Raw genomic sequence first — 13,373 nt, 5'->3', positions numbered from 1 at the left:
AAAAAGTGAATTTGTTGTTTCATATGCCCTTTTGAAGATGCCGTTTGATAATTTCATAGCAAAAAATCATACACTTTCTTAATATGCATTTTCAAATGCTTAATTTTTAGCAAATTTTTTCTTTTACATCTCTATTCAATCAAGCTCGATGAGTCACGAGTTAAGTTTTATATATTGGTGACATATTTGGTATACTTACACATTATGCTAAAATGAAAAGATTAAGGGGGTGTGCACTTAAAAAATGTTTAAGTGAATTTTTTACCATTATAATAAGGACCACCCTAATATATATATATATATATATATATATATATATATATAATATACACACATATGTAAGCAGTTGAAGGAACTTTGGAAAGTCAATAATCATTTAAATTGAAGAATATCAAATCATTTCATAGTTTTTCCTTCAGCTTTTATGTTATGCTCTATTTGAATTGTATATTTTACAAGAAAAAATATGTATATATTGTCTAAAATAATTCTCTGGAGCAGAAAATTATTTTACAATCATATCAAGTATTTATTCTTCGTATAGCATTGTCACTTTAAACAGTACATGCAATCCATGTGTGTATTTTCAACGGGAATTTTATATTGAAAAGCAATATTTGAGGTTTTCAACGTGAAAATTCAAACCAAGCTTTAAACAGTCAAAAACCGGCCAACCCTATATATGGGTCAATTAATTTTTTGACTAAGAATAGGGGAAAACGTTCTGTGTAATCACTATTTTCCTCAATTTTTCATACAGGACACAGAATGGCCAATAGACAGAAGCAGACAATTCATCATAACATTTTTTGTTGGTGATGACACAGTGAGCATATTCGAGCCTGTCATAAACAACTCTGGAATAGACGGCGGGCGTTTCCTCAGACGCACTCGCTTGAGAAAACCTTTGCAAACGAATAAAACCTGGCCTGAGTATTATGAAGCAGCTGATTTCTACGTAGGTGCAATAATATATGCGTCGGGTCGGAAATTCGTCATCGACAATGCTGACAGATATGTACTGTCATTCATGGAAGCAAATTCACAGTATTATCCCCGTGAGTTTTTTTGCATCTCTGCTTAAAGTTTATCTCTTATGAATTTTATGAAAATGTGAAATCGTCCTTTGTATATTTTTTGCACTTACATTTTTATATCGTAATCATTATTGCAGGGCTGTAACTAGGATTTTTGATTCCCCCCTTTAAAATTAGATAATTTTATAAAGGTGTTCTTTGTTCCCAGCTAAAATTGCCACCCTCTAAATTTTGCTGCCCGGGGCAGTTCCCTCCCCCCCCCCCCACTTCCTGGCCTTCCTCTAATTCGGGCCTTGATTATTGCTTCAGTAATTATGCATTTTCAGTGATGCTCTAAAGCATCTCAAACGTTCCTTTGGAATTGATTAGTAATCGCTAGCATTCTTTTTTCCCCTTAACTTCTTATCTTGTTCTTTTGATTTGATGTCTTAGTGGCGTGTTTCAGCTTATAATTGTGGACTTGTATACTCATTTGCGGAAGGATATGCTATCGTAGTTTGGTGTGGAATAGTGCTGAAACTGTTTTAACTAACACAATCTTTTGAAGCTATTTTTGCATGTTGCATCATCATCACGTTTCATTTTGCTCTGTACAAGGAGTGTTTACTCACTGACTTGCTTGGTGTTTGGATTCTTCTTAGTGAAGAGAGGGGGGAGGGAGGGACTCTCTCTCACACTGGAGTAAAATACAATTTCGAAATTTTGATGCTTCTTAAAGACAAGACAAACTTTTTTTGTCGTTCGTGCAATAAATTAGAAAAAAATCATAAAAGTGATTCATCTCAGTAATTTTTTGTTGCTTTCTACCATTTTTACCTCTCCAACAGCCGAGTTGATTGAAAAACATCGGAGCCTATTGGCAGAACAGATTCTGGAGGAAGAACCAAAGAAGTAAGTGGTATATGCACTCGACAGAAGAATTAAGAATGTGCACAGTGTGCATGTGTGTTTACGTGTTTGGTCTCGATAGGAATGAGTTCCAATTTCTGAAGGTTGAATGGTATGTGTCATCCGTGTGGTGATAATGACAGAATTTTCGCTCCGGTATACTAATGAAATTTTTAGAAAATTCCTTGAGGACAAATGCTCGCGAGCTGTGCGTGTACGTTTCATTTACTAGATGTATATACAGTTCAACTTGGGTAATTTGAAGTCCAAAGTTGCTGAGAAAAAAAGTTCAGATTTTGAAGCATACGATTCATAAGTTGGTCATAATCAGTATCAAGTGGTACTCATTCTCGATGCACTCCAGGTGAACAATGTTAAAATGACCATTAAACTATTATCAAAGAAAGAGTAAAAAAATAGAAAACCAAAAGGAAAAACAGAATTTGCAAACTTTTTTTTTTAAGATTTTTTTTTCTAATAACTTGAATTGTTGTTTGACTTTTGAACCTTTTGTTTAACGAATTCTGATTTCTTGTAGAATTTTTTCAAACTAAATTTGCTCATACAAAAATCATGATTTTTTTCCCCTCCAACTTTGAATTATCCAAAAAATTTTGAGTTAAATTATAAATTTAACATTAAATGAAAAAGCTCAAGGAGAGTTCGTAAAAGTTAAAATTATCCAAAATTCTAATTAACCAAGTTCTACTGTATATGCAGGGTGTATAACTAACCATAGGCGTACGCAAAAGTTTCTCAAGATGGGGGGGTGGGGGTTAAATTTTGTTTCCTTCTAAAGGTGGGGGGGGGTTGCATTTTTTCCTCCAAAGTAACTCTAGAATCTCGGCTTGAAGGGGGGGGGGATTAGAACCCCAAAACCCACCCCTTTGCTTACACTAATGTAACTAACACATGACACCACAAATTACTGGCAAACCGTTTATCCTAGAGACATACTTCCAATTAGAAAAAATTTCCAAATAACATGATGTACTCAAATCTGCCATTCATGTTGCAAGCGGTTGTATAGTTATTGAAATAAAAAAAATTTTATGCTCAAGAACCCAGTTTCAAAGTTGTTGCCCTGTCTCTCCTGATGTCAAAAGAAATCCATGTTTCAATATTCAGAGATATTTGAATTTGAGAAACGGAGGGAAATTAGAAAAGCAGTGTCAAGTAAACCATTTTACCCACAATTAAAGCTTTTTTTTTCCTTCAAACTTTTCTCTGTTTTTCGAATTTGAATATCTCGGTGAATATTACACTTAGAAACGTAGAATTTGAAGACAGGGCAAAAACTTTATAATTGGTTTCTTGAGCACGGGGTGTCTGTATAAAAAGTTAATTTTTTTTATATTTTAATAACTATACAAGCCCTCAAAACATGAATGACATATCTGAGTACTACACGTTATTTGAATACTTCCCCCTAATTGGAAATACACCTCTAAGAGTCGATTGTTTTTTCATAAAAATTTACTGATTTCCCTCCCTGAAATTTTTTCAAGTTCCCCAAAAGGGTCCTTGGACACCTGGTTGGGAACCACTGTCTGACTGAAAAAAAAAAGATATTGTATCAGGAAGTGCCGAGACGCTTTGAGCTTGTCAAGCATGTGAAGAAGCTAGAAATAGTTTTGTTGGTGGTGAAGGGAAGAGAAAGGAATAGTGAAAGAGAAAAAAAAATTCGTACCAGAGTTACACATCAGAGAATGATATATTTCAAGACCTAAGACTTTTAAAAAGTATGAAATGATAGGTTGTGGCTTGACATATCAAAAATAAGAGTTGGCAAAGTTCGAGAGCCCCTGTTCTATGGCTTCAAAATTTGAATGTGTTCTGGCGGGGTCACCCATGTTGATAGGATACTTGTCTAAAGTACTAAAGGATGTTTTGAGGTGTCGCAAGTTTGATAACAGATTCGTCCTTGTTAGAAACTTTCCTGACACGGAGGTAAAACAGAAACGATGACAAATGTGACAACAGAAAAGATTACCACCACAGGACGTCCCACACTAAGAGATTAGCACACCAACCTCTCGGCACGTAAAAAACAAAACATGTAGAATGCGGTTATTCAGAGCCAGCAATAAATTGTATAGATCCCAGTCTAATTAGCCCTCATGTGCAGAAAATAACTATGGTACAACAAAAATGGTGGAATAAGCAAGCTTGCTTTCTTGGTTTGTGGGAGAAAAAAAATTAAACCTCACAATGATAATTTTCTGAAAGGAATGAAACCAGCCATTAATTCTCAAAAGGCACAGTGATACGATTGGCTAGCGAGGGAGTGATGTAAGCATTAACTGACTTATCAGTTTATCACATTTGGCAAGAAATCATACTTTTTCATCATTCATGTTTCTGACTACTAGTTTTATTAGTAAATACACCTGCGGGTCTATGGCGTGCAAACGGCTCTGCCACCCGCTTCTCTCCTCCAGCTGTTAAAGGGGAGGGCGGGGGGCCCTGTCCCCGAACTGAAATTATCAACTCTGTTTTCACCACAACCAGAAACATGGCAAAACTGATAAGTTCAAACAGAATGTTCCAAAAACCGTCCACGGGTAAAACTATACTGCGACCGGAAATGTTCCGAAGTTCCAATTTTTACCAGAAAGATTACCAGAACAATTAAAATTAATTTAAGAGATCAAGAAATGAAGATGGGAGGGAGGAAAAAAAAGAAACAGCTGATCTGAATGGGATTTAAACCCACAACCTTCGGTTGTAGTGGTTACATTAACCACTACACCAATGGCGGTTGTGAGTCCTATGTAAAATTAAGTAAATATATCGTTAAACGTAGCCAGGTAATATGTTGGCGCCAACGGAAGCGCCCAGCCGACAACCCATTCATTTTCGTTGCATTGTCACCACCCAATCGTATCATTGTGCCTTTTGAGAATTAACGGCTCCTAGGAATGAAATTACGGTTATGCAAATTATATTATCTTCATCCATAAACTCTGTAAAAAAATTATGTATTTGACTAAGCTTCCTTGAACAAGGTTGAGACGACCCAAAATACGGCAACATCCTTTATAATACGAGTCATTTGATTACCCTAGTTGGCCCACCAATGAAAAGGTAATAATGTTGGAATTACGCTCACATTACTAAAATCATGATATCAGTTGAATTCTAAAAATTGAAATTATTTCCTAACCCCGATCAGACGATGAATCGGAGAGATGGGAGAATCAAGTCACGTGATCCAGAAAAGTCTACGGAATCACTGTTTTCAGAATAAACATTTATTACGATGACACATAATAATTATCTTTGTGAATAAAAAAGGAAGACAGACAGAAATTTTGAATCTCACGCTTTCGTGTGTAGTGACTCTCTGCTCTGCTGCTGTTTTCCAGACGGTCGTCTCCAGTACTCGGGATCACGTGATACACTCGAGGTAGTTGACCCGACTCTTGAGGGTCGTCTGCGTGGGACACCACACACTCCCTCCCCAGTGATCTCGCTTGTATTACGTAAAATAAAATCGTTTCTTCTACGCATTTACTCTCCCAATGTAAGCTATTTCGGCCCCGACATATTTTGGTGCACGAAACCCGCCGGAACGAATATTTTGGTGAACGAAACACGCCGAAACGAATATTTTGACGAATGAAACCTGTCGGATGAACATTTTGACCAACGAAACTCGTCTTAATATGGATATGGATCAGGAGAAATTAACGACGCTCCATCGGAAACGGACAACGGTGCGCGCCAAGGTGACTAGATTCGTTTCAACGTTGGACAGTGCCGGGAAGGAAACCGACTCGGAAATCGACTTCATGGTCTCTCGTTTGACGGAGGAATTGGCCGAATTACTTCGCCTTGACGACGGTATTCACGCTCTACTATCAGACGAGGACTACGCGATCGATGTCGAAAAATGCGAGGAATACACTGAGAAAGCGAAACGTGCCTTGTTCGATGCTTCTCTCGTGCTACGAAAACGCAACAAGTCTCCAACGACGGTGCCTCCTCTGGTTGCTACTTCGATTCCCGCTTCAGCTGAACCTACATCGACTTCATCACCATGTGCTCTCAAGCTGCCTACAATACGCCTAGAGCCCTTCCGCGGTTGTGTTGAAGACTGGCCGACATTCTGGCAACAATTCACCTCTTCGATCGACGAGAATCCTCAACTGTCAACCATCGACAAACACGTTTTTCTACGGGGGTATCTCCAAAACGAACCCAAGAAGCTCGTCGAGGGAATCGGCGTCACATCGGAAGCCTACAAGACGGTAAAGAAGATGCTGATCGACAGGTACGGCAACAAGGATACCATCATACAGACCCACATCGATTTCTTCAACAGCCTGCGTCCAGCGACAGCTTCATCGCCCGAGTTTCTCAACGACACCTACTTGGAAATTAACGCCCATATTCAAGCTCTCCGATCACTCGGCGAAGATGTCGATAACTACAGTCGGATTTTGACACCGAAGATTCTTCGCACATTTCCTACGGACATTCGTCAACGGTGGATTATCCACTCTAAACGGCAAGATATCTCGGACATGGACATATCCAAGCTGATGCAGGTCCTCGGTGAAGAAATCGACGGATTTCGATTTTCAAGCAAAGTGCAAGGTGAGTTTCCTTTGCCACCTTCGAATTTCCGCCCGACTACGGAAGCATTTCATGTTCGCATTCGACGTAACCAGAAAAATCCGTCACCGTTTTGCCCATTTTGTGAATCGTATGATCATTGGCCCCAAAATTGCTCGGTGATAACTGATGTTCAATTACGACTGCAGAAGCTAAAAGAAACTCGTCGTTGTTTTTTGTGTACTAACCGTTCGCATAATGCTAAAACTTGCCCACGCCGTGCTAGAGCTTTCTGTTCTAACTGTAAAAGGAAACATCACATAAGTATCCATTTGTCCTTCACTTCATGCCTCTACTGCTGTTGGTAAAATTGATGTATCGCCCCATTTTACGTATTTGCAAACTGCACGTATTTGGGTATTCGGTCCCAACGGAAATTGCAAATTGTCTCGATGCGTGTTAGACGCCGGAAGTCAAACCTCCTTCATTCACAGCAGTTTAGTGAATGAACTGCAATTGCATGTGCTGCAATCGGTCAACTTGTCTATTAGTGCATTCGAAGCTGGGCCAAAACAATCGATGTATCGACGTCAAGTGCAATTTTTCTTATCTAGCATTGGGGATAACAGCTCGATAACAGAGATAGTTGCTTTCGAAAGCAATAATTCCTACGCCTCACATCCCACGGCTCCGGTAGACATTGGTGCATTTGCTACTTCACGCAGAATTCAGCTTGCGGACCCTCACTCTTCTGACGACATCCCGATTCAAATTCTCATCGGTAGCGATTATTACTGGAAAATAGTGAAAACTGATTCGCCGGTCAAGTTGTCAGACACTTTCGTTCTTGTTCCGTCTCATCTCGGACATATCTTGAGTGGTACCCGTTCCAACGTTCTTGTCCAACACACTCCTGCTTCGAACAACACTACTGTTCATTGCATGGCTACTACTTGTGCTGAAGAAATAAATGACTCGTTCAAACGCTTCTGGGAACTCGAGGCCATGGGAATCACCGATGTAAACGAAAAATCACTCTCGACTGGTGAAGCAAAAATATTGCGAGATTTCCACGAATCTTACAGCCTGGAAAACCATCGTCGTGTCGTTTCACTACCGTGGAAAGAAAACGTATGCCTCACGTCGGACAATCGACCTATTGCCTCACGCCGCTTTGACATTCTTCGTAGACGTCTGGATAAGGGTCGCCCTTTTCGGGAAATGTACATTCAGCAAATGAAACGTTACATACAGAACGGTCACGTCGAAATCGCGCCAGAATCGTCAAGTCCTAGAATTTATTATCTCCCTCACCACGCAGTGAAGAAGACCACTCTTGAGTCGGAAAAGTGTCGTATCGTGTTTGATGCATCGTCACATGTCAACGGACACCCATCTCTGAATGATGCTCTTGAGACTGGTCCAAATCTACCTTCGACAGAAATTCGTCAGACTGTGAAAAGTTCAATGTTGATATCTACGTCTCTCCCAGTGATTGACATTTCTCGTTTCAGTTCTTACGCGAAACTTATTCGGGTTACCTCGTGGATGCAACGATTCATATACAACTGTCGCACGTCTTGCAAACTTCATGGCGAATTGACAGCAAAAGAACTCGAAAAAGCGAAATGTTATTGGATTCGTCAAGTTCAAATAGATTGTTTTCCGTCTGACTATGATGCTCTGCGACATAGTAAACAACTTCCAAAAGACTCGAAAATTGCACAATTCCATCCATTTCTTAGTGACAATCTGATACGAGTTGGTGGTCGTTTGCAGTTCGCATCACTTCCAGCTGCTTCAAAGCATCCTTTAGTGCTCGATGGTTCACACCCATTTGTCAAATTGCTCATTCGTCACGTACATATTCGTCTCCATCATCTGAGCACGAGAGTGGTACTATCAGAACTGCGAAATGATTACTGGATTCTTCGAGGTCGACAGATTATAAAAAGTGTCCTACGCCAGTGTCTTCCCTGTAAAATTTTTAGAAACACGCCACCGGCTCAAATTGAAGCACCACTTCCTTCGGATAGAGTCACACAGTCGAAACCATTCAGTGTCGTGGGGATAGACTTCGCTGGCCCACTATACGTTCGTAGAAGCTCTATCTCAGTGAAAGTGTATATCTTGTTGTTTACATGTGCTGTCACTCGAGCGATTCATCTCGAGCTTGTCACGGATTGCTCTACAGATAAGTTTTTGCTGGCATTTTCACGTTTTGTTGCTCGTCGAGGTGTTCCCAACACTGTATATTCGGATAATGCGCAGACTTTTCACGCCGCAAATCGTGAGCTTTCCGTCCTTTGGGGTGCCATGACTTCACCTTCTGCTCACCAATACTACTCCTCCCACGGAATCACTTGGAAATTCATAGCCCCTCGAGCGGCTTGGTGGGGAGGATGGTGGGAACGCATGATTGGTGTCGTCAAACATTGTTTACGGAAAACATTAGGTCGTGCATCTCTCAATGACGAACAACTGACGACTACGTTAGCTGGAATTGAAGCCGCAGTCAACAGCCGACCATTGACAGCTGATATCGAGTTAGATGACAGCTTCGAAGAACCTCTCACGCCTGCCCACTTCCTGGTTGGACAACGACTGACAACCCTTCCTTCTCACGAAAAGGTTCCTGCAGCTACCGAGCTCAAGAAATCGTGGTCACTGCAGCAAGATTCACTGAATGACTTTTGGAACCGATGGAGGAAAGAATACCTACTAGAGCTGAAGACATTCTACGAAGTGAAAAATAAAGACCAAGGTTTTCAGCTACGAGTTGGAGATGTCGTCCTCCTACAGGAAGATGCAAGACCTCGACACATGTGGACGAAGGCACGCGTATTATCTCTCGTCAAAGGTCGTGACGGCAACATTCGTTCGTGTATTCTACGTACAGCCAGTGGAACAGAAATTCGACGGCCAATTCAATTGGTAATTTCTCTGGAGGTTGACCAGGGTGGGGAGGATGTTGGGAATAGTACGAGCTTACGTTTGTAATCCCTCTGGTCACCTCCAGATGGCGAAACTGATACGTTACGTGACTTTTCGCTTGTCTTCTTTTGCCTTGTATCTTTTTTCCCTTGTATGATATGTTCGTTCGACGCCTACGTGTACGCATGTCTCGCTTGTATTACGTAAAATAAAATCGTTTCTTCTACGCATTTGCTCTCCCAATGTAAGCTATTTCGGCCCCGACACGTACTATGGATTAGCATTAGTGATCGCGAGCACTGTAGACCATCTGGAAAGTGGACAGTACGTCCAGAACGAGCGGTTTTGACTTGTTTCACATCAGAATCAGTTGTTAGTCCGTCATTCATAACTGCAGTTGGTACGTCTAAAAATATGGGTACCGGCTCAACCGTCGGATTGACTAGAAATGCCGGTTTAAGCCGATCGACTGACACTGTTTTCCTCTTATGTCCACATTGAACACTTTGTCCGTCCGGCTGATCACTCTGTATGGCCCTTCAAATGGCTGTTCCAAAGGACGTTTCACCCTATCAGTTTTTACGAAAATGTGGCCAGTAGCTTTCAAATCGTGGCGAACAAATTTGGATGTCTTCCATGCCGTTTGATTGGTCGTGGCTGCTTGAATGTGAGTTCTCAGCATTTGCAGAAACTCGGAAGCGTCAGTTAAGTTGGAATTAGTTCATGCTTGGAAAAACTCACCAGGTAATCGTAAAGTTTCTCCGTATAGTAGTTCTGCAGGTGTGCACCCCAAATCTGGTTTCAGAGAGCACCGAAGACCGAGCAGAACTGTAGGTAATGCTTCAGTCTATTTATGGGTTCGATGGCATTTAAACGCGGCTTTGAAAGGGCCACTCCTCCAACATACCATTCACCTGAGGATGGTATTCCAGTTGTCCTCACCCGTTTTGCTCCGATGAATTTGGACAGCTCACGGAATAGCTGCGATTCGAATCAGTGACCTTGATTAGTTGTTACTGTTAACGGTGTTCTGTATTGAGAAATCCAGGTGGAAAGAAAAGCTGCAGTTACCGTAACAGTTAACAGTTGTTACTGTTAACGGTGTTCTGTATTGAGAAATCCAGGTGGAAAGAAAAGCTGCAGTTACCGTGGTTGCTGTTATGTCGCGGAGAGGTACCGCTTCTGTCCATCGTGAAACCGGTCTATCATTGTTAGGCAATAAAAATATCCATCGGAAATTGGCACTGGGCCAATAATATCTAGGTGAATATGTTGAAATCATTGAGAAGGTTCCACAAACGATTGTAATGTGGACCTTGCATGCTTTTGTACTTTGTATTTTTGGCATGGTATGCAGAAGACTTTTGTCCATTTAGCACAGTCTTTAGCTAGACATGGTCAAATCAATCGCTTTCTGACCAAATCAACAGTACGTCTAATTCCTGGGTATGACAGTTTGTGCATATTCCAAAACACATCATATCGAAAATTTTCTGGAATATAAGGTTGAACTGTACCTGTTGATAAATCGCAGTAGAGCACTTCAGCTTTTAGCTGCATCTGCAGGGCTCGGCACGGGTCACTTTTTCCCCTAAAAGTCACTTTTTTAGAAGCTGGTCACTTTTATTACCTATTTTCGGGCCCAGGTCACTTTTTCCACTTTTTTTAGCAAAAAAACCTCGGTCTCGCGCGCTTTTCGGGTGTCAGTGTTTTTCTTTTCTTCAAGGACGAACTTTACCGGTTCAAGGTCGCTAATTTTCTCCCTCCCTTCATTGAACTACGATCGTACAAGGAACCCATATATATATATGAAGGCGTCTTTATCTTCCCGGGAGCATACCGTGTGACGTCAGCATAACTTGATTTCAAGGCGCTTGGAAAGAAAGCTCCTTATAGTTAAGAGTCGTCATTTTATGGAAAAGCCGATCGGAAAAAAATAGCGTATTTACAACAAAGAATTTTTTCCCCTCCTCTACTACCATTCTTTCTTATTTCCCCACTCGTTCTTTCATTTTCATCTTATTTTAAAATTGATCCTTTATTTTATTAGTTTTAAAAAGTTTGTCCTAAGGGCCGAATTCCTTTCTTGGAGCATCGAGCAAGTTACATTTGTTGTTTGTTCTATCGTTACTTTTATTAATTTTTTTTAACATTTGAAATGACGATTTAAAGGCTCATTTACATTGAGCGAGTTTATAAAGAGAGCCCGTGCAGAAATTAACTTACGCGCAGCGGGAGAATACCAAAGCGCGCATATTAAAGATGCATACTATTAATACGTATTAAGCGTATTATTAGTACGCTTTGGAGAATACTCTTGTAGCTGGCCAACGTTAAAGAAGCTCGCAAGTATTTTGAATTTACTTAGAATAAAAAAAAAAATCATCCGACTGAAAATCGCGATCTATCTAGAAATAAAATTCGTACTATTTTTCTAACTGGATTTAAATCTCAGCAAGAAACCGTAGCCCCAGATATGATCGAAAGGAGAACTGTTTATAAGATCACAGAATCCTGCAATTCAACGTTTATGGAAGGATGACGTCACTCTCTGCTACCATACGATGGTTTTTAACAACTGGCTGTTGCGAAGATATATTTTGGAAAGAGAGAAAATTCAACTGCCCCTGCTGGGAATCGAACCCACGTCCTTTCACTTTCCGGTTGAATTTTCTCTTTCCAAAATATATCTTCGCAACAGCCAGTTATTAAAAACCTTCGTGTGGTAGCGGAGAGTGACGTCATCCTTCCATAAGTCTCCATCTAGTGGCAGCGTCAGCAGTTGTGAGCTTGGCCTGAGTCTGGTCTGGCCGTCCATGTACGGTCCTTTTCAGTGTACACGAGCTCCAAGGAAAGATTGAGAGATTCGTTGCCTCTGTAGTCTAGTGCGTTCACCCGGAAAGTGAAAGGACGTGGGTTCGATTCCCCGCAGGGGCAGTTGAATTTTCTCTCTTTCCAAAATATATCTTCGCAACAGCCAGTTGTTAAAAACCTTCGGATTCAACGTTTATTTAACCAAATCAGATGAAAATTGGTCATCAGGCTGATGAAAACTCAGTTAACGTGCATGCGAGCCGTACATAGAGGTGGATTTAACGGTGGGCACAGCGACCGCGCCTTTGGCCCCTACTTTATACTTTTTTCATAATTTAAGGGGCGTAATATTAATTTTTTTTTATGCCCGGGGCCGTCAACAACTGACCTTTATCCGCCTCTGGTCGTAACTTAATTTAGAGCATCTTCACGATGCTGATTGTTGACTTAATATCGACATATTGCGCTCCATTCTCGGTGTTGTGTAAAAAAAATCCCCTTTTCAGACCTCGGAAGTTATTACAACGTTTTTGTCTCGAGTCGCTGTTATGACCGCAATAGGAAAGGGCGGGGTCTGGTTCCACGGGTGTTGAACGAGGAAGGGTGCCGAGTTTACTCTTTTTTCCGTTATTAAAAATGGATACCGGCCCCGGGCGATAGTAAATTTTCGTTCGTACTTGCGGCCCGGGTTGCTACATACCGTGATCAAATCCAAAACTAGGGGGGGGGGGGCAATGCCTCGAATGGAATTTTTGATGGAATGGTATATTTAAGAAAAGGAAATAAATTCCTTTGCAAAATTATCGAATTTCACAGTCAAGGGGCAGTAAAATTACATTTCCTCTCCAGAAAAAATATCGTATTACGGCCATGGTAAATCGGGTGCCCCGGGTGGGGGCGAATTCACTGCTTTTGTTCTTTGAAAATTACGGGAGGAGTCCGAGCTAACGTGGCGACTTTTTTTCGCGCTAAAATAAGTAGCCCTGACAGCAGCATCCATAAACTCTATCAACCGCATTTATAAACCCCGTATGTCGTTGATTCGATTTTTGTGTTCATTTTATCCTAATTTTCCGTATTTCCCGATATATTTCTATCGATTTTCGCATATTGCCGCATATTTGGTTGATTCATGTTATA

At 40.8% G+C, this 13,373-nt stretch overlaps 1 protein-coding gene across 2 annotated transcripts in view; it reads left to right on the top strand.

Annotated features, from left to right (window-relative positions):
• LOC149068225 (EF-hand domain-containing protein 1-like) overlaps positions 1-13,373 on the top strand; it is a 52,138-nt gene that overhangs the window by 23,822 nt on the left and 14,943 nt on the right. Inside the window, exons 9-10 of one of the 2 annotated variants that reach the window (XM_089251816.1) lie at positions 761-1,058; positions 1,865-1,928. In XM_089251816.1, the coding sequence (XP_089107942.1) occupies positions 761-1,058; positions 1,865-1,928 (362 nt within the window). The remainder of the gene's footprint in view (positions 1-760; positions 1,059-1,864; positions 1,929-13,373) is intronic. The other variant, XR_016195224.1, reaches the window with a different exon arrangement.

The sequence above is a fragment of the Pholcus phalangioides genome, unplaced genomic scaffold, assembly GCF_987345545.1.
Source record: "Pholcus phalangioides strain wild (caught in Gottingen) unplaced genomic scaffold, Ppha-v1.0 ptg000027l_1, whole genome shotgun sequence".
Taxonomy (NCBI): Eukaryota; Metazoa; Arthropoda; class Arachnida; order Araneae; family Pholcidae; genus Pholcus; species Pholcus phalangioides.
Note: the sequence above shows the minus strand (reverse complement) of the source record. Positions and strands in the feature narration are given on the sequence as shown.